Consider the following 22,307-nt stretch of genomic DNA (forward strand, 5'->3'; position numbering starts at 1 on the left):
TAAAAGAGTTTTTAAAAGCAAAATCCCACCTCTCCCCTGGGTAATTAAAGCTTGGATCTGACTTAGTCACCTGGATTTTCTCCACTTTTTCAATAGCACTCCACTGCTTCATCTTGACTTGTTGCTCTCTTGCTGACTGCACTGGACACACTTCCTGGGCCACACCACATTCTTTCAGAACTTTCTCCAACCTCCCCTGCCCTACACTGCACACCATAAATCTGTTTCCCCTGACAGGCATGTTGGATGGTAAGGGCATCTAAGTTACAATCAATCTTAGGTTTCCCAGAACAGGAAGCACCCTGCTGTAAGCCAACACCTGAATCTTGCTCTCTCCACAGAAAGCCAGCCGACCTGCACAATCTAGCCCCTGGCACGCACCCGCCCTTCCTGACCTTCAACGGGGATGTGAAGACAGATGTCAATAAGATTGAGGAGTTCCTGGAGGAGACCTTGACCCCTGAAAAGTAAGGATCTGTTTCTTTCTGGAGCTGTTGAATGGGAAGGGTTCATGCTGGATCTATAAGGGCCTGGTGTTAACTTTGAGCAGATGTGTTTCCAAAGGAACCTCACCAGTCCAGAGAACAGGACTCTCTCTTCAAAGAGAGAGCCTAGGACCCCCAAAGGGCTACCAACCTCAAAACCACTCCATGAAATCCACTCAAGAGTAGATATGGCCTATGAACAAGAGCCAGTCACTCCCACCTACACAGAGTGATTTTAGGAGCCCTAGGACACCACGCCTCCCTCGTCCCAGTATGTTCCCTTCTCTGCAGCTCACTTTGCTTGGAAGACCTCGAAATGAGGGCAAAGTTTCCTTTATTTCAGCACCAGAGCTGAAAGGCTGACAGAATGAAAATAAGTCAGGAAAGGGTAACCCAGTGACTTAAAACAACATCCAGGGTCTTAAATCTGACCAAATCTGGTCTGACTCCACAATTAAACAGATGAAAAAACTAACTAAAAGCAGCTCCTCTTCTGCAAACAGGTTGGGGGAGAGTATAGACCAGAGAGCTAGAAGTTCTTGTTGGGTGACACGTTGCTACTGATGGAAAAGAGCAGTAAAAAGGAGACAGATGGCTTCTAAAATTTACTCAAGCTAGACTTGTTCATTACAGAATACTGTTATCAAGGATTAAAACAATCACAATTTTTGAAAAAACTAGAAAAATAATATTACATATAGAGTGAGGCATGAACTTTATCCTATAGGGTATTATCCTGCAGTGAGTCCTGTGGGGTATCCTGAGAGGGATTAAGCACAGGAGGTGGGGAGTCCGTTTTAAGACCTACTTTAGAGGTTGAGGGAAGTCGGCATCCTAGAGGACCATGAAGCTGGAGATAAAGGAATTAATTCCGGGGACTGTCCAGGCAGGACAGAAGGAAGGGCTGAGCCAAGACAAGGCAGGAATATCGAAGGAGAGGAGTAGGAAGGGTTCAGGACATACTGAGTAAGTAAAGTAAATGGGATTTGACTACTAAAAACCACTATTCTTCATTTATTTTAAAGTTTTATTTATTCATCAATGCTTTTATAGCCTTCGTTTTGTGTCAGGCACCATTCACAGCACTCAGCTAATATGATTCACTTCATCCTTCTAGCATCTTAGGTACTGTCATTTCACAGTCAGGACAGGGTGAGAGTCAGTCACTTACCCAAGGTCGCACATCTAGTGAATTGCTGTTAAAAAATTAAAACTCCCAGTCATGCTCCAATTAAGCCTTAAACAGTCATACATTCTTCCTTAAAAATACTCTTTGTCATCCATATTCAGACAGTTTATTTGCACACTGAGAGTGGAAAGCCACCTCAAGCCCATTGGAAGCAGCTGAGTATACACTTTAAATAAGTGTATTAATTAAATCAATAGGGCAGCCCCACGTAGACACACACATCTCTGAACAGGACACCAGCCAGCCACTTCACTGGAAGTGCCCTGGGGGAGCCCAGACTCCATCCCCATCCCTGGGACTCAACCTCATGGCTAGCACTGGTTTGAAATCCCACATGAAAAAATATGCTCTTTTCAATAACTAGAATTTAGACTTTGCCTGGGAGACTCATAGAGGCAAGTTCATGACGCAGTTAACATTTTCCCTTTTAGAAGTAACACTGGCACTCAGGAATGGGGGCTTCCATCATGATCATTAGGAAGTGGAAAGTGGAAGCAGTGAGGAGCAGAGGGCCCCATTTGGTCTTTTGCCAAGCAGCGGATGGAGGGGTGAGGGGCTCGAGTACAACCCCAGTCTGCCAGTGATGTGCTGTGTGACCTCTTGAGCCAGTCCCTTCACCTCTTGAACCAGTCTCTTCTCTGCTCTCGGCCTCAGTTCCCTTCTCTGTGACAGGATGCCTCCCAGAGCCCTTCTTGCTCTCTGATTCTTCACATGCCGTTTAGCCAGGTTCCCTCCTTCACCACCACACCACCTCCAGTACAACTGTGCCTTTCCTGGGCTGCTTCTCTAACTCAGGGGTCTCCAATCTGCAACCACAGTGGGACCACAAGGTGGGCAGAGATCACTGGAGTCGTATGCCCCATGTGTCCTTGAACATTATTCCAGAGGGGAGTCATCATCTGACTTCATCATCATTTCATCAGATTCTAAGTTTCCGTGATCCAAATAGAACTGGGCAGGGCTGGATGCAGACCCTCCCTCCAGTCTCTCCTCTCCACCTACCTTCCCTGCCCTGAGCTCTGCTCCCACTGGTCCAGATCCTTCTCTGCACTGCAGTTGTGTATAGGAGGTTTTATGAAGTGCATTCCTGCCATGTTAGTGACCTAATAATCCAGTACACTCAGGTAGCCGAACCTGTTAAAATGAATATCTCGAAGCTGTTAAAATGCATATCTCCAGAAGGCTACCAAGGTGGGAGTGCTAAGGGTGAGGCCATCAAGTATTCCAGAGCGCCCCAGGAGTATACCTTAGATGCCTCTGCACCCATCAGACTGAGGCAGGTGCCATAATCACCTCCCAGTAAATGTTACCAAGCCAGTGCCTCAGCCCCATAGAGACCTGCTGGTCTGCCCACAACAAACTACCAGCCTCACCAATTTCCCAAGCGACCCAGGCTGGGAGGTGGAGTGGCTGGAAGGTTGTGAGGCCTCCGGAGCAGGGCAGCCTGGCCTTCTGGTTCTCTAGGGGGCAGCAAAACCCTCATAACCATTTACCAAGCACTGGTCGGCCATGTGTTTCTCATCATACCACTATTTGTAAAAGCTGCCAAAAGCCAACACGTTATGGGAGCCTTTTTCCCCTTAGCTTTATTTTTTAAAGGAGAAAACCACATACAAACACTCCAACCATTTTTTTCAAATCACATTTGATCCCAGGGAGCATTTGGTGTCAAAATGAGGAATCCAGGAAGTCTCAAGTTGTTTCTAAATGAGACTAACATCCATCCCTCTCCTTAGACTGACCCAGTGAACACTCGACAAGGAAGTGTTGTGATTAATGCTGGGATTACTGTTGAGACATTCTGGCCCTTGCCTTTCATCTCCATGGAGTGGCCGAAGTTTCTAGGATTCAGCACTGAGAGTCAGGAGCCCTGCCTCTGGCCACCTGTCTACCAGTGTTTGTCGTATGACCTTGGGCCCTTTCAGACCCTCCTTGCCTTCTCATCTCTAAAACGAGGGGGTGAAACTACGTAGTCTCCAAAATGCCTTTTGTTGCATGTTCCACGATTCCATGAGTTTCTCAAAGTACTCTTGCAGAGCTGGTTACTGTCTCAAATAATCCTACTACATAGATGCTGTAATAAAAATTCAGGAGGGTAAACTGATATAGTCTAGTTACACAGTATGTCATTTAGTCAGTCATCTAGCAAGAATGATTTAAGTATCAACAGGGTTCAGAACACTGACAGAATTGGAAGACAACTTGAATTCATTATTTTAAAAAATATATAGCGATAACTCACCACAGTGAAAAACAAGAATGTTCTGACCTTCTGGGAGGTAGAGAAACAGCCTCCAGACCTCCCACAGGATGGCAAGGTAGCTGGGGACAGGAGGTTTAGAGTCAGAGTGACTCAGGTTCAAATCCATACCATTAGGGTTGTGCTAGGCTGCACTAACAAATCAACCATAAAATTCCAGTGGCTTAACAGAACACAGGTTTATTTCTCACTTGAGCAAATTCTGAGAGGGTAGTGTGGCCCTGTTCCATCCTGTAGTTTTTGGAATACATGCCCTCCAAGGCTCCTTCAGCAGGGAGAGAGAGAAGAAAGATCTCCCAAAGGGTTTTGCAGGCCCAGGGCTGAAAAAAAAAAATGTCATGGTGACGTTACTTTCCCTCCTATCACATTGGTCAGAATCCACACAGGATGCCAACTTAGGTGCTTAGGTGAGAGAGCAGCTGAGAAATAGAATTACATGGCTATTTAATGAATATGCATTATTCATTCATCAGGCAAATGACCTGAAATCTCTAGAATCTTTAATTCTCACATCTATAAAACAAGAACCATACTGTTGATCTTATAAGGCTATTGTAGAAATTACTACTACTGAGCATAGTGCCTGATATGAAGTAAGAGCTCATTAAATGGTAGCTCAAAGAGTTAGAAAGAGCGGTCAGTGCCTGTTTTGGGTCTGTCTCCCAGGTGCAATTGTACAGACAATTGGTGACCTTAGGTCTTAAAACCCCAGATCCTAAGGGATATCTTTTAATGAATAAGCCAGGCCTCTTTCACCTCCAGGGATATTTTGCTTACACAGCAGACATGAGTAAAGCACACAGTCAAGGATTAGAAAAGTCAAACGCATTAACCTCTTTCTCGCCTGAGGGTTTGGTGAACTAAGGAAGTGGGAACAATGGAGAAGGGAGAGAGAGAGGAAGTCCTTCCACTTTTCAGCTCCTTAGAAAAAGGAGGGAAAACACTCAAGCTGCCATCAGCAAGGCCATTCCATCCGGATCGTCTTTCTTTTTCTCCAGTGTATCTATCCCCAACACCAGTCTCAGGGCCTGGTCCTCAGTAGGTGTTTCATGCACATTGGTTTAATTGCATGGCGGGTATCCTTTTGTTTAGTGTCTTGGTTGGCTGCGACTAGTCAGTGAGAAATCAGCTGAAACTCTAAACCAGTTAGGGCACTTACCATCTGCAATGGTTTTCTCTTCCTTTTTGCTACTATTTTCTACTTTTGAATTTTTTTTTTTTGGTGAGAAGCCAACTGTTTTACTTCCCAGAATGAAAGTTAAGCGCATGCATCTGAAATAAGATATCTTAAAAACAGGTTGGAGAGAAATTTTCATCATTTAGATCAGGAGTCAGCAGCTTTATCTGTAAAAGGTCAGATAGTCTTGTGGTTTTGGCTTTGTGTGCTCTTCAGTGTCTGTCACAATTCCACGGTGACACTGGACAAGAAGCCATAAACTAGTATGGAAATGAATGGGCATGGCTGTTTCCATTATATTTTACTTATGAACACTGAAATTTGAATTTCATATTATTGTCACATATCACAAAACAGTATCCTCCTTTTGATTTGTTTCAAGCATTTAAAAATGTAAACATTGTTAGCTTGAGAACCACAAACAAATAGGGATCATGGATCACAGTTTGCTGACTCCTGAGTTAGAAAACTTTATCATCTCTTTGATTATCATCAGATCACATCAAATGTTATTTCAAAGCTGTTTCTGTGAACAAAACACTCTTCCCTAGCCTTTTAGAGAAACAAAATCTTCTTTGTAGTCCACTTCTTTGCGTATTTAAAACATGCCATAAATATGGAGGTAAAATGAATGCACTTATCCTATACAGTATCCTCCCTCAGTGTAGTTACTGAAATTTGTGAGATTGACATCTTAGAGACACGTTTCCCACAAGAACAAAGCTCAAATGGAACACTGCACTATACAGAAAAGTCCCAACAAGTTCTAGTGCTTGGGAAACAGGATGACACCACCATAGCCCCCTGAATACACAATCCTCTGTCATCATCTTGGATTTGGTACCACATATCCCTATTTGATCCACCCTGATTGTGAAGAAATGATCAGATGACTGAAAGTTTGACCAATTGATGAGATACAGCAAAACAAAGCAAGAAACCCAAACCAAGCTACCCACTGAGGTGCATTTTCTAGGCCTTTCTGTGTTTACATCATCAAGGAGAAACGAAGAACACTTGGCACTTGTTAATGGTAATTTAAGTTTATCGATTCTAATAGCATGCTGAATTCTATGTGAGATGGCCGAAATGGGATGAGATGCCACTAAATTCCCACGTCTTGGTAGATTATCTAGTATCCTGCAGGAAGCCCTGCTGTGTGCCCCCAGACACAGCAGATGAATGTGATGATTCTTAGTATACCCAGGAAGACATATGTGGAGCATCGGTGCAGAGCGCCCCCTCCTGGTGGATGGAGACAGCTCCTCCAGGATGCGTACGTAGCTCAGCCTTTAGGGCTCTGGGGCTTTGAGAATCAACGTTATGAGAAGCCACACAACGTGGAATTTAAAACCTAGTCTTCCACAGTGAAACTGCTTGGGTTGGGATCCTGGCTCTGCCAGGCAGCCATGTGACCTCAGGCAAATTGCTTAACCTCTGTATGCCACCGTTTCCTTGTGTGGGAAGTTAGGCTAATAACAGTACCAATAGAGTTGTTCTGAGGAGCAAATGGTGAATTTGTGTAAAGGGATTAGAATAGTGCATGCCGCACAGTAGGTGCTCAATGCAAATTACCTTTCACTGTTTCCAGAGAAGCAGTGGAGGGGGAAGGACACTGCTGCAGGACCAGGAAACCAGGTTCTCATCGTCCCTCCACCGTTTATTAGCCATCAACATTTATCTTCTCAGGTATCCAGTTCCCTTCTGTGTAAAAGGAGGACGATAATGCCTTCCTTATCTGCCTCACAGCAGAGAGTTGGACTCTTCCAATGGCAGTATCTCTGAAACTACACAGCCACATAACACGGCCCCAAAAGGAGTCCTAGCTCATGGGCCAGTTGAGGAACAGAAAAGCATTCAAGAACAACAAATATTTTTTAAAATCTTGTTTGGTTCAAACTATCAAAAACATCAAAACAGACAAAAAGGATTTTGCTTTTTAAACAGAAAGCAATCCAACAGCCCGCAGTCAAAAACTATTCACCCAGAGATCACAAAGGTGCACATTAATTGACCATAATGATAACCTGGCAACTGTCCCCCATCTCTTACCACCCCTACCTGGCCATACCCATAAAAGGCTTGTGAAATAATATTTACTTGAGTTGATTTTCTCACTTTGATGAGGCTAATGAGTCCAAGCCCTGGGTTCCCACATGAGCAAGTTTACCTCCTTCAGTCTCAAGGCCAATCGTCCTAACTCCAGCCTGCCTCTTGTATTATTCTGGCTTCAAAATGAAAGGCTCTGTGTGTGTGTGTGTGGGGGGGGGGGGGCGGCTGGATCATTGCAAATCTATCTCCAAATAAAATAAAATAAAATAAAACAATTGAAAACACATGTACTTTTTTGGAGCTTAGTAGTTTCTGCATCTTATTACTGCACACAAATAATAAGCGTGTGAAGGACATGTCAGAAGAGGACCATGGGTATTCTTCCTTTGGAGAAGTGGTTTAGTGCTAACATACTTGGCATCTCCTTGCTCCCAGAATCAGCTCTGTGTAGCTAGGATTATAATCACAGTACTAGCAATAGATGGCTATTTTAGTGGGTAGGGGAAGTGTTGAGAACCCTACCTGATAGAGAGGCAAGCTCAGCAGGAACTTTGGTTGGGCCCTCTCACTGGCATCTCACTGTTTGTGGTCCCAATAAAAGGACACATCTTAAGCCCCCTGAGTGGTATTCTGGTTCTTTACCTAGCAGACTGTGTCACCCTAGGTAGATCTCAGCACCTCTCTGGCCTCTGGTTTCTTCCATGGATGACCTGGGGCTGAGATTGCCCGCCCTCCCTATAAGATGAGGATAAAGACCCCCAAAACATTTTGTAGATGCAGCTGGAAAGGGAGGTATTACTCACCGTGATAGGGATAGGCTCGCCCTTAAAGGAGCTCCAAGTCTACTGATTCACAGAACACTGCATCCTCCATTTCAGGTACCCCAAACTGGCTGCAAAACACCGGGAATCCAACACAGCGGGCATTGACATCTTTTCCAAGTTCTCTGCCTACATCAAAAACACCAAGCAGCAGAACAATGCCGGTGAGTGACTCCCTTCCACCAAGAACCCCGGCAGTGTCTGTTTGCTGCCCAAGGCATCTTCAATTTGCCCGTGGGTATGTCAAATGCTTGGGCCAGAGAAGCATCTGGAACCAATACTGCTTATTATTTGCCACCACTTCCCCCCCCCCACCATCTAGTCCCCCTTGACACAGGGGAGGCGGTGGTGGATCCTGCTGCCTGGCTGGTGCAGGAGGAAAGGCCAGGCGCTTTACTGCCAAGCTGGAGAGAGGAACGCACTTTGCCTTATTGCACAGCATAGTGCACTGCACAGGACAGTCCTAACTGCCCATTGTCCCAAGTTCACAACCCTGCCTGTGATCACATTAGAAAAACATATTCCCTCTTCCTTCTGGTCCCTGCAAGATTTCTCCAGGGATTTTTCCAGAGGCCAAGGGAGAGGCAGCACAGTCACTACTGTGGCAAATGCGGGAGGCGGACCTGAGCTGTGTTCTCCCCTTCTGCAGGACAGTGGGCCCTGGAAAGCCACTCCTCAAAGCCTGTCCCATCCTACATTGGGCCCTTCATTTCTGGCATTGGCTGCAGAATTCAGAACTTGGTTCTCTTGTGGGGCCTTCTGAAAGGGAGCTGAGTTCCCTCCAATTAAGCTCACAGCACTTGCAGTCCTTCATTTGTCATTGCCCTTTAAGAATTACCTAAAGCCACTTGCATGGAACCATCCAATTAAGCAAGCATAACACTTGAAGAACAGTGTTAGGCCCATTAGGAACAGACTGGCCACTGCAGTGCCAACCTGGGGGGCTTGGATTTTTATCCTATGGGCAATGGCAGCCATTCCCTTGCCCTCAGAATGGGATGACAAGACAGCCTCACAGGCTGGATAACTGGAGTCCAGCACAAAGCCAAGCAGTGTAAGCGCTCCATGAATCTTTGTGAATAAACGAGTGACTGATACACAATGGACCAAAACAAGGGAATAGATGCTAGATGCCCCAGAAGCTCCAAGACAAGAGGATTGCTTGAACTCAGGAGGTCGAGGCTGCAGTGAGCTATGATCATGCCACTGCATTCCAACCTGGGTGAAAGAGCAAGGTCCTGTCTTTAAAAAAAATTTTTTTTTAATGTATGTCCACCTGGGATCTCAGAATGTAACCTCACTTGGAAATAGGGTCTTTGCAACTATAATTAGTTAAGGATATGGTGATGAGATCATCTTGGATTTAGTGTAGTCCCTAAATCCACTGACTGTTGTTCTTAAAAGAATAGGAGAGGGGCCAGGTGTGTTGGCTCTTGCCTGTCATCCAAGTACTGTAGGAGACCAAGACGGGCAGATCACCTGAGGTCAGGACTTTGGGACCCCCGTCTCCACTAAAAATACAAAAATTAGCCAGACGTGGTGGCACATGCCTGTAGTCCCAGCTTCTTGGGAGGCTGAGGCAGGAGAATGACTTGAACCCAGGAGGCGGAGGTTGCGATGAGCTGAGATCACACTGCTGCCCTCCAGCCTGGGCAACAGAACGAGACTCTGTCTAAAAAAAAAAGGAGGAGAGGAGAGGATAGAGACATGCAGGGGAGAAGGTCATGTGAAGACAGTCAGAGACTGGAGTGATGCTGTCACAAGCCAGGGAACTCTTAGCTTTCTGGAAGCTAGAAGAGGCAAGGAAAGACACCTGCTAACACCTTGATTTTGGAACTATAAAGGGAAAAGTCTCTGTTGTGTTAAGCCACCCAACTTGTGGTACTTTGTCGTAGCAGTCCTAGGAAATGAATACGGCCCCTCAGAGCCATTGTGAGAAAGAACAGTCACTGCTGCTTTCCTGGCTGAGGACACAGAACCAAACAAGAGGGCCCATGACTTGTCTGCCCCCAAAGCAGAGCTGGCTCTCGAACCCTCATTTTCAGATGCCACACCCAGCATCCTTTCCTCTTGGCCACAAATATCGCCTTTCATACTTGCAAAGTGCCCTCAGAAAGATTATCTTATTTGAGCCTTCCAGGTTTTTAAAATTATAAATGGTATTTACATATTATCCATATTTACAGTTCTCCTATTCCCCAGGCTAAAGCCAGTTTCCACCAAATGCCGCATATCCATTTCTTATAAACTCAGTACTCTCCAATTTTCATTGTTTCCCCTTCTTCTGTTTCACCCTGTTTTCTTCTGTAATGAGACTTGCCCTTGGGACTCCTGCTTCCCCTAACTCATTTGCACATTTCAAAGCTCCAGCATTGCTGCTTTCCCAAAGAGCCTGTCCCCAGATTGCTATTCCACCTTCTGTTTAACAAGACACCACACATTCCTTCCCTAGAACTATAACTTGCCCACGCCCCTCCCTTCCTCTTTACTTGTCCTTCCTCCCACCCAATATCCCCCAGTTGTGGTCCACTGGGTCCAAAATTCTTAGATTTAGCAAGCCAGAGGTCAAGGCTCCCGTAGGGCTTGCCCTCCTGTAGAGAGCAACACGGCTCCTACGCTACGGTCCCAGAGCCCCACAGCCCCTGACCCGGGAGAGGGTCCCTCCCCTTTCTGCTCTGTGTGAGCTCTGTGGCTGTGGCTGCTCCCCAAGAGCATCAGCATTGAGGCCCAGGCCTCCTTCCATATGCCGCCCTATACTACTTTGCCATTTTGTTTCCCCTCTGGATCTTCAGCGCTGCACCTAGTTCTCCAACTTTCTTTCTTTAAAGGGTTTCTCTTGTGTTTTCATTTACTTTATCTTGAGCAGAGCCCTCCCTCCCCTCCACCTGGTCACTAATGCCCCAGCCCCTATACACACACTGACCCAGGTCATGATCCTTCTCTGCCTCTCAACATGAAAACATGAGAAAAACCAACACCGTTACATGGTTCTCCATGGTGGGTCATCTCTCCACTCCTGTGGTGGCTACAGGAACCACCAAGTAAAATTTCCCTGTTGTTCCCCAAACCCTTATAAGTTCCCAGCTACCACATCCATGGGAGCCATCCTGGCAGTACTGGAGTAATGGAGAGAATCATCCATTAGTCTGTACAGTCAGTCATTCATTGATTCATCCAAAAAACTGCAAGTTATACAAAGTGTCTACAAGTCCGAGCTAATATTTAAAGGGCACTGCTTATGTGCCAGGTATTGTGCTAGGTTCTGGAGTTGCCAAGGCAATGAGACAAAGTCATTGCCCTCCATGAACCTAACAATCTACAGGGGGCTGTAAAACATGAAAACATGAAATTCCTGGCCTGGGATTGAATCCCAGCACTTTTAACTGCACAACTTTACCCAAGAGACTTACTTTCTCTGAGCCTCTGGCTCTGCATCTGTAAAATGGACTTTATATTCAGATTCTTTATCTGCCAATTAAGGCAAAATAATATCACCAAGCTTTGTAATGCAGGTTCATCTATTTTATAACTCAGTGTGTGTAAAACCCTCAGTGCAGAGCCTGGCCTAGTAACTGTTAAATTTGATTATTTTGATTATTGCTATTAGCACAAAAATAGGACCAGAATGAATAATGGCATCAGAAACTGCTGCTTCAGCTCTTGCTTCCCCCTCAGTGAACTCTTCCAGATCTCCCACCCATTCAGTCTATTTTCTACTTTTTAGACTTCGTTGGTGCATGGTCCTCCTCTCCAAAGTGTCATCAAGGAGAGTCAGTGGCCTGGCCCGACTTTCATACCTCAGCAGCCTTGCATTTTTGTTTGTTCCCCGAGTGATGATTCTGTGCTCCGTGTTGAGGCCTATCACTGTACGCGCCCCTCCTCTGTAATTTCTAAATCCGGGTCCCCTTGGTCTGCAGTAACCAGATTCTGCCTCCATGCCCTCTCCTCTCACTCTTTCCAAACCTGCTCTTCACTTCACTTAAATGTAGCCTGGATTTTCTCATGACTGGGTGGTAAGACCCCACATTAAGTCAGGTGCTACTTGGGGAAGTTGCTTCGTTTTCTTGTGCCTTAAGATCTCTCACCCCCACCCTTTGTTTTGGGGAGAAGGATAAGGACTGTGTTTCTAAACATGCCGTGTTTCCCATGCAGAGAGGCAGGCGACTCTGTGTGGCTCAACTTGCATACTCTAAAGCCGACTGCTTTAGAGTTCAGACACCAGCTTTGCCTCTTGTCCTTGTAACATGGGGCAGGTTACTTCAACTCTGTAATGCCTCAGTTTCCTCATCTGTGAAATGGGGGTAATAATTGTGCATACCTCCTAAGTGTGCTTGGAATAATGCCCATCACCGTGTTCAAAGTCAGCTGCTGGGGCCGGGCACGGTGGCTTACCCCTGTAATCTCAGCACTTTGGGAGGCCGAGGTGGGTGGATCATCTGAGGTCAGGAGTTTGAGACCAGCCTGACCAATATGGCAAAACCCTGTCTCTACTAAAAATACAAAAATTAGTTAGGTGTGATGACAAGCACCTGTAATCCCAGCTACTCAGGGGGCCAAGGGAGGAGAATCACTTGAATCCGGGAGGTGGAGGTTGCAGTGAGCCAAGATCGCGTCACTGCACTCCAGCTTGGACAACAAGAGTGAAAATCCTTGTTTTTGATGCCAATGTCGTATTCTTATGTGCTTTTGCCCCTTTCTTTGTAGCTGGAGAGGAAGCAGGCATGCCTATGCCTGTAGCCTAAGACAAGAATTCAGTATTTCTCCTGCTGTATTCACGCCGACCACCTTCCATCCATCATTCTTTTGCACAGCCCACTTCCACAGGACTGCCTTTCCCCTAGTGAGAGGTCTAAAAAGCCCCAAATGCAATAGTATCTAATCTGTATCGCATGCAGTCTCGAGGCTTAAGCTCTCTCAGGCCTCTCAGGCGACCTGCACTAAATGGTGTTTTGCCCAATCTGGATGATTTCAGTCTTTCAAGGCTTCCTATGAATTCCCCCTTTTCTTCCCCCTTCAAGTCCACTTTTCTCTCTTATTTCCACCTCTGTATTCCTCTGTCTTGGGGGGCCTTCTTTCTATTTTAAAATTTATACTCCACTTGTTTCAGAAAGGCTTTATAGTTACTCACAGGGATGTATAAAGCATGTCAAATCAACAAAGACCAGGAAGAGGTGAGAAAGAAAAACAAGGAGACTACCAAAAAATGGAGCCCTGGGTGAGTTAAAACAGTCGGGGCAGCCCCGGGGCCTTCGTGCACCACACAGAAGGTAGACCACAAAGTTGGCTCTAAACTTGTGAGCAGACAAAGCAAAACGGTCCCTGGTCAGCTGCAGCTCGGTCCTCCTAGAAGATAAAAACAAACCAGCCTCCCAGAAGAATAACAAATATTCCTGCTGTGAGCCGCAGGCACGGAGGAGCTGTGGTTTCCATTTTCTTTGGCTCTCCCCTCCTGTGACTTCTCTTTCAGGCTGCTGTAGACTCCAGGCCCTGCTGCGTTTCTGCTGCTCTGACTCCTCTCCATCTTCCCCCACCTGTGGGCTGTGCTCCTCCCCATCTCACAACCCCTGTGTTCTCTCTTCACCTGAAACTCACTTTCTTCCTTTCTCTCCATCTTCTCTGGAAGACTCAGGAGACCTCCCCGCAGCTTCAGACGTGTGTCACCAACCTCCCTGCTCCTCTCTGTCCACCCAGGACATGGGACACAAAACAGCCCATCTGGGCTTATCTATTTTCATCAAGACGAATGGGGTCCTGCACTAAGTATGCAAAACTGCACCCCTTTCACTCGAAAGGTTGAAAGTTCTCTTTTTATGGAAGACTGAGATGTCCTAACATACTCTTCCTAAAATACTTGTCCTAATAAGGTGCTTCTAACTTCCTAAAGAAAGCCCTAAAAACCTTCCTTGGTATCTGTGATGTGCTGGGCACAGTGTTGTGTGTTCAGGGTACAAGGACCATGCTCAGATTGCATTGCCCTTCATTAGTTGTGACTGCAGTGGCCATGTTTTCCAAACTGAAAATCAGATGCCTAACAAATTGCCTTCATTGAAAATAATCAAATTATAAGAAATTGGTACTGTCCCAGGAAATCCAGGACACATGTCCCCAAATGAAAAGCACCTGGTTAGGGCTAAGCCCTCTGCTTCTCCTTTCTCTCTCCAATCCAAGCTCAAACCTGGTTACCAGAGGGCGAGGGAGTATACCTTAGTTCCCACCACCTCCTGGTTCCCAATTTGTGGCTGGAACAAAAAAGTAGCCATTAGCCACACAGGTCCCTGAGTAGTCTTGGTTCTGTTTCCAAATAAAGGCCAAGGTTTCCACCTCCCTAAGGCTCACATCAGAGGCTCCTCTTCCTGGAACCTGGAAGTGGGCAGTGTGCTCCCTGGGCTTATTCTGGAAAAATTGATTGTCCCTGCTACATAGAATGGAAGAAGACTCTCGGGTTATTCTAGGAACCTCAGTGAGCTTATCTCAGAATTCAGATGATCATTGTCACTGAATGGGAACGTGATTGAAGGAGTACATTGTGGTTCTTATTGACACAATATCAATGACTGCCATCCTGCCTCACTCATTTCCCTTCCTTCCTCACCTCCTAGAGCCCTCATAAAAGGCAGCAGGGGCGAGCCAGCCACAGCTGCATTCCTCGCTATTTCCTTGTGTTCGTGTTCCATTCAGGCTTGAATCTTCAAATTGCTCCAGTCTTCTCCTTCTAAGAAGTGCCACCTGCAGTGGGTCATGCTCCTGGCTAATGCTGCTAGAAAAAGAACTCATCTGTATCACTGGCAGTCTTTCTTTTCTTTTCAGGTTCTCATGGTTTCTCATGGTTTGTGTCCCGAACAACCCATCCCTGTCCTCCCATCTTGCAGACTGCCTGGTGTGACCACACCAACAGGCTGATTCCTGCAGCCTGCTCTGGTCCTGCCTACCCGGGAGTCACAGTGCCTCCTCCCCTTCACTCCCTTTTAATAAAATCGTAAGACTCTTAAAGTAAACATATTAAACAAGATCATCCTCATTCGGTGTATAGAAAATGTAGGTTTGCACACTTCAGCTCAACATTAGGAAGTTTACAGTTAGGCTGGGCATGGTGGTTCACGCCTGTAATCCCAGCACTTTGGGAGGCCGAGGCAGGCAGATCATGAGGTCAGGAGTTTGAGACCATCCTGTCCAACATGGTGAAACCCCGTCTCTACTAAAAATACAAAAATTAGCTGGCTGGGGTGGCACATGCCTGTAATCCCATCTACTTGGGAGGCTGAAGCAGGAGAATCGCTTGAACCAGGGAGTCAGAGGGTACAGTGAACCAAGATGGTGCCACTGCACTCCAGCCTGGTGACAGAATGAGGCTCTGTCTAAGAAAAAAAAAAAAAAGAAAGAAAGAAAGTTTACAATTAAATCTGTAGAATGGACTGCCAGCGAAAGAACTGAGCATCCCATCAGCAGAAAGGACCAAAAGGAGGCTGGATCTTTGGAGGTAGGAACTGCCTAATCTAAGGTGCCATTGATTGTATGACACTATTATTTTAAACACTGGCTGGGCGCAGTGGCACACACCTGTAATCCCAGCACTTTGGGAAGCCAAGGTGGGCAGATCACTTGAGGTCAGGAGTTTGAGATCAGCCTGGCCAACATGGCAAAACCCAGTCTCTATTAAAACTACAAAAAAACTAGCCAAGCACGGTGGTGCACATTTGTAATTCCAGCTACTTGGGAGGCTGAGGCAAGAGAACCGCTTAAACCCGGGAGGCAGAGGTCACAGTGAGCCAAGATCATGCCACTGCACTCCAGCCTGGGCGGCAGAGCGAGATTCCATCTCAAAAACAAACATACAACAAAACCTCTAAGAAACAACAACAAAAAATGCTATCACTTAAACAAAGTGTTTTCACTTAACCTCTCATATTTTGATTGTAAGACATTGCCTGATTTCACAGATGCTGAAGAGTGAAAAAAAATGTGCACCTTAGACTTGATGAGATGTATTAGTGGACTTTCACAGTCCTTTCCAGATCTAACCTTTTATTACTTCCTTAAGGCTATTCAGTGATATATCAGACCCTCCTTTTGCTTGACCTTGAGCTACCCTGTTGGAAAAAAAGTGAATCAAGTTCAACATTGCTTCTAAATTGCTCTGGGATAGCTGTACGAGCTCCATCTCCAGTAAATAGCAACTCTGCTCTCTGTCCCTCTTGCCTGGAAACAGGTAGCACTTCCTCGTAAGTCAGGCTTTGGCAAGCTTTCTCTGTAAAGGGTCAGAGAGTAAGTAGTTTAGGCTTTGCAAGCTACACAGCCTCTACCAGACTCTGCTCAATTCTGCTGCAGGAATCATAAAGCAGCCACGGATAATATGTAAGCAAATAAATAGGACTGTGTTCCAATAAAACATCATTAATGGACACTGAAATTTGAATTTCACATCATTCTCACATCATGAAATATTATTCTTCTTTTGACTTTTTTCCAACCATGCAAAAATGTAAAAAACAAAACAATTCTTAGCTTGAGGGCAGCATGAAAGTAGGTAGTGAACTGGATTTAGTCCTTGGACTGTAATTTGCTGACCTCAGTCTTAGGCAGTCCGTGGCAACAATAGCAAGTTCTGTTAATTTCAGTATGCCTCAGCCTCCTCAACGGTAATATGGAGATTGTAATAGCACCCTCTCTTGTAGATATGTCATGTTAATTAGATGAATTAATGCATATAAATCACTTAGGACAGTTCCTAGCACACGGTAGGCACCAATGTGTGATAGCTATTGCTGCTGCTGCTGTTGCTGCTGCTGCTATTAATTTCACAATGCTTCCCCCCTACCCCCATACCTAGTGTCCACCCTCTGGACTGGGCAACCCAGCTTTCCCTGTAATGTGGAAGCATGTGCTGCCCTCTTCTGGCAGGCAGAGGAATCGTCGCCAGAGCCAGCTGATATGATTCATTCAAGGCCTGTGGATTTGCAAGGGTCTTCCTACACAAGGATTCAGTTTTAGCTAAGCCAGAGCTTAGACCGTTCAGACAAGGCTAGGTCTTCTTCAAGGCTCAAAGTCACCTTCCACTATCTGTCCCCCGCATCAAGGGAAGGGCATGTCCATCAGGCCTGACAGATCTCCCGGAGGTCCCTGGCAGCCCTTCCCAATGACAACTGCCCCCAAATGTTTCTTTCTCCCTTTCCTCTCCCCATTCTACAACCTCCCGTCTTTACATTTATGAACTTCCTTGACCTAAAATAAAAAAGTTCTTGAAAGGATTCAGAGCGGTCTGGGAGGGCTGTTAGCCTAGAACTAACAAGCCCCTTATTATCAAAGGCCCTGTGCTTTCCCCCAAAGCGTCATGAAAGCCACTGCTGCTTCGGAGTAGGTGGGGAGGAGGGTGAGGGGCAGTGAGGTGGGGCATTTTTTCCAGATTCCCAGGATGTGGTGAGCCACGTTTAAAAGAGAGTGTGTATATTTATTATTCCAAGCCACTTCAATCACAAGGCGCTTCATGCCTTCTCCCCTTCCTCCCTCCCAGCCCCCCGTGTTACAGTGGCCCTGTCTGGAGGGCCTGGCCATCCAGGGGATGGGTGCGGCATCCCCTTCTCATTCTGCCTTGTGCTCTGCCACGGGTCTGATGAGAAAGCTAAGGCTATGTGTAAAAGCAGCAGGAATGTGAAACCTAATTACCCCGTAGCGTGCTCAGAAACAGAGTCACTTAGGTGGCCGTGGGGCTCCATGTCTACTGTGTTGGAAACACAGAGCAGTTCTTTTGGAGGACAGTTGGGTCCCAGGAAGACCTCCACAGAGGCCTGGGAGCCCCACGGTGGGCTGTTATCAGGCCATCTCGATGAAGGCTCCTGGGTGGTCAGGCCGACCTCCACAGCAGTGCGGATAACGTATGACTGTCTCGCCACTTCCTCATAAAGCAGCCATTGCTGTCTCCTTTCAAAAACGCCTCTGGTCACAAAGGGACCCTTCAGGCTGCCTTCCTTGGCAACCCCTGTGTGCAAATAGCCAACTAGGGGTATTTTGTTTGTTGGTTTGTTGGGTTAAAGTTTTGCTTTGACTAGCATTCTTGCAAGGAAAAACAAATAGCCTAGGCTCGGTGGGACCCACCTCGGAGGTCTGGTGGGCTCTGCACTTGCATGTCCTCGTCTCCTCCCTCAAGGAGGGTCCTTGAGGCTGAGGGCAGGAGGGAGGGGAGGGGGCAAATGCTTTCTCTGGCCCCTCCCATGAGCCGCCAGAGGGATTCCCCCAGAGGGTCTTTGATTTGGTTCATTATTAGGTGGATGCTTGCAATTTATAATTTAACAAATCTTGCTCCTGAAACGAATCCTTGGGCAGTTGTAAGGAAGGCGGTTGGTGGCGGTGTGGCCTGTTGAATGGGGCAGGCATGGGGAGGAGGGGGTGGGGAGAGCTGAGCCCTGCATGGGTGGGCGCATTCATTAGTGGAATTTTGCTGTGTGGGCTCCCCGACTGGAGTAGAGCGGAGACCACCAACACCATTCCATGTGGTGGAATTTCCCGCTGTCTGACCAGAATGAGTTCTCCTGGCCTGGCCTGGATGCAGATCAAGACCTGGGGAATAAAGGAACATTAAACAACCGATTTGCACATGAGTTAAATGCTCTTTCACCTCTTCTTACCGTTACCTCATCCTATGCAACCGACACCTCTTGTCTTTGTGCAGTCTACACATAGGAACCAAATACGTTTCTCAATCTCTCTCTCTCTCCACACACACACACACACACACACACACACACACACACACACACACACACTTACGCACTTCGTGTGTGTTCTGATGTTCCCATGTACTGGCAAGGCCATCACATACCTCCTTAGACAGGCTCATTTCAATTAATCTGAAAAAAAGTGCTTACATGCAAAATTATATTCGTGATGGGACACAATGTAAGTCTCATAACTTTACCACTAAGCACAGGATATGCAGACCACAGAAGTACAGTAGTGTGTCCATGGGTGTGTGTGTCTACATTTCATTGTGTGTGTGTGTAGGTTGAAAGTATCATAGTTCTAGCAAAAGCTTCAGCATTTCTCGGTTTTGAAACATCTTTTGCTACCAACTAGTGTTGCAAAGACATAAGAATTAAAACCAGGGATTAAATCTAGCCTGGTATTCTGATTTTATCAGCAGTTTAGAGAGGATAATTTGTTGGGGAAAAGTTGCTACATGGAACTTTGCCTTTAAAACCCCAGGCTTTCTTTCAAATCCCGCTCCAGAGCCATCTTGCAGGAAGACACTCCACCCCACCTCAAGCTTGTTTCCAGGCTGAGCCGGAGTAGCCTCGTGAGCTAAAGACAAGCACAGACTTAAGGCTTAAGCATAAAGCAGCACTTCTTTTCATTCCTCTTGTTAGCCAGACCATTTTCTACCTTGCACATGCATTTGAATCCCCTGGGAGCTTTAGGGGAAGAATAACCCCATAGGTTCTTAGTTGGAAGGGACCCCTGTAACAAAAGACAGATTAACAAGAGAAAAACAAGCAGAATTTTATTAACACATGTATTTCCTATAATGAGGAGTTTTCCAAGAGATGGCTTTGAATTCTAGTTTCACAGCATCTTCATCAAAGGACAGTAAACTTTTAGAGATGTGACAAGGGAAAAAACTTTGAGTCTCTAGGGGCAGCAACTTGGGGGGATAGCAAATGAATAGCAGATAAAGGCCAGTTAGCAAAGCTTGTTCAGTGTAGATTCCTGCAGAGCCATCATCTCCAGGAGCATAAGGTCTTAAGTTGTTTTCAGTGGTTCTCCCCGGTAGAAGTGGGGAGGCAAGATACGTTTTGTCTTTGTAAATCTATGTCCTGCTTTTAGACAAATAGATGGAGGGCAGAGAGCTTTACTGTCTCTGTTTCTTCTGAATTGTCTTCGTCTCAACAATCTTTCCTATTTTGGGGGTGGCATATCATCCTGGTTTCCCACGGGGTCTTGTTATGAAGCAGATATTTAGGCAGTGGATCTGGGGCGAGGCCTGAGAGCTCCCAGGCGATTCTGACACTGCTGGTCCAGGGCCGTGCTGTGAGAAGCAAGGTTCCGAGCAGCTGTCTCTGTGAGGAAGTGTGCTGAGTGTGCCTCCTTCATCATCGTCACCCCCAGACCCCAGCTCAGCATCTGACCAGGGCAGATGCTCCATCATTATTTGTTAAATGAGTGAAAAAGAGTATCCCACACACCCCAACATGCCTCTACCGTGTCTACGCCTTTGCCTAGGAGATGATGACGGGGCCTCATCAGAGCCACGGGCACGTCCTCCAGCCACTTTCTGTCCCGGCTGTGGAACCTCACCTTTTAAATCTGTCCCCATGTTGCAGACTCCCCTATGCGCTGACTGTATTTATTTAAAACTTCCCAGCCCCCCTTTAAATCCTATGATGTTCTATGACTAGCATTGTCTTTGATCTGAGAACATACAATGATTTCGTAGCCTCCGTTACATGACATCAAGCTTCATGGTGAATAATCTCACTTACAACCAATCAACAAAGGAGTGCAAGAAACTGAGCAGCTCTCCTCAGTAGGATGGCCAGTGTGCTGGTGGGCTTTGCTGAAGTGGAATTTTTCTTTTCACCGTTATTTTTATAACCACATTCAAGGGAAATTATATTTGGTGTTAAAGGTGATACTTTACCAAGAGTCAAAAGAGAAAACACAGAAGGCTAATTTCTAGTGTTTTTTCAGCTAGAAGTCAGATAAATGTCAAATTATTTTTCTAAGACTCCTGGTGGACAAAGCATTTAATAATCTGGATCAAGGTAAATAAAATATGTTTCTCTGGCCAGGCGCAGTGGCTCATACCTATAATCCCAGCACTTTGGGGGGCTGAGGTGGGCAGATCACAAGGTCAGGAGATGGAGACTATCCTGGCTAACACAGTGAAACCCCGTCTCTATTAAAAATACAACAACAACAACAACAAAATCAGCCGGGCGTGGTGGTGGGCACCTATAGTCCCAGCTACTCGGGAGGCTGAGGCAGGAGAATGGCGTGAACCGGGAGGTGGAGCTTGCAGTGAGCCCAGATCACGCCACTGCACTCCAGCCTGGGTCATAGAGCGAGACTCTGTTTCAAAAAATAAAAAAATAAAATAAAATAAATATATATATATATGTGTGTGTGTGTGTATATACATATGTTTATGTGTGTGTGTATGTGTGTGTATATATATATGTTTCTCTGTGTGCATGTCTAGAACCTCTTCCCTTCCTGAACATTCTGGAGAGGGGAGGGTTGAGTCACGTGATTTCTCAGACCTCCTGCACTCAGCTCACACTCTGATGGTCTCATGGCCACTGATGTTTGCCATGATAGTTATCCATGTTCTGTTTCCATTGTGGGGACCCCAAAGATGAGTTTTACTCAACATTTTGCCCAGGTCTGAAACTGCCTCAGTTCTGCCTGAGTCATTTGGCAGAGAGGTTGGTGCTAACCTATGCTTCTCTCTTGGCTCTGATAACAAAGTGGCTAGGACTCTGTGGGAGGGCATCTCAGGCCAAACTAATCAAATCCCTTCATCCATTCTCAAAAGACCAAGGGCTACTTTTCAACAAAGAAAGGGAACCATTGTTTCCCTACAGAGTTAAAGCTTGTTACATCAGTATATAGACATAGAGTTGCATGATTTTAGGGTCCTTCATCTTTCCTCACACCCCACTGAATAGCTTATTCTTTCAACAAATACTTACTCAGTACCAGACGCTGTGCAAGGTGCTAGAATAAAAGTGGAATAATGAGGTTGGGCGCGGTGACTCATGCCTGTAATCCCAGCACTTTGGGAGGCTGAGGTAGGTGGATCACGAGGTCAAGAGTTCGAGACCAGCCTGGCCAATATGGTGAAACCCCATCTCTACTAAAAATACAAAAATTAGCTGGGCATGGTGGCGTGTGCCTATAGTCCAAGCTACTTGGGAGGCTGAGGCAGAAAAATTGCTTGAACTGGAGAGGCAGAGGTTGCAGTGAGCTGAGATTGCACCACTGCATTCCAGCCTGGGTGGCAGAGAGAGACTCTATCTAAAAAAAAAAAAAAAAGGAATAATGAAATATTGCCATATTGGCAATACCTATGTATTTTGGCAAATGTTGTGTTTGGCTGTTTGTAATAGAAGCTTGACTACAGTGGCTAAAGCAAATATGTATTTTATTAGCAAAACCTATCTAGCGTTTTACTATGAGCCATGCCCTGTTCTAAACACTCTTGATAAATGTTTACTTCTTAAGAGGAATTTGCTTTTCTCACATAACAAGAAGCCCAGAGAGTAGAGAGTTCCAGGCAAATGTAGTTTCTGAAAGAAGTCGAAAATTGAGCTGCTGCTTAGGGCTCCTGATT

At 46.0% G+C, this 22,307-nt stretch overlaps 1 protein-coding gene across 2 annotated transcripts in view; it reads left to right on the forward strand.

Moving 5' to 3' along the window:
- Positions 1–22,307, forward strand: part of CLIC5 (chloride intracellular channel 5) — a 112,700-nt gene that overhangs the window by 63,578 nt on the left and 26,815 nt on the right. For both annotated transcript variants that reach the window (XM_011960300.1, XM_011960301.1), the window contains exons 3-4: positions 342–467; positions 8,042–8,148. In XM_011960300.1, the coding sequence (XP_011815690.1) occupies positions 342–467; positions 8,042–8,148 (233 nt within the window). The remainder of the gene's footprint in view (positions 1–341; positions 468–8,041; positions 8,149–22,307) is intronic.

Source organism: Colobus angolensis, unplaced genomic scaffold (assembly GCF_000951035.1).
Source record: "Colobus angolensis palliatus isolate OR3802 unplaced genomic scaffold, Cang.pa_1.0 Scaffold51, whole genome shotgun sequence".
Taxonomy (NCBI): domain Eukaryota; kingdom Metazoa; phylum Chordata; class Mammalia; order Primates; family Cercopithecidae; genus Colobus; species Colobus angolensis.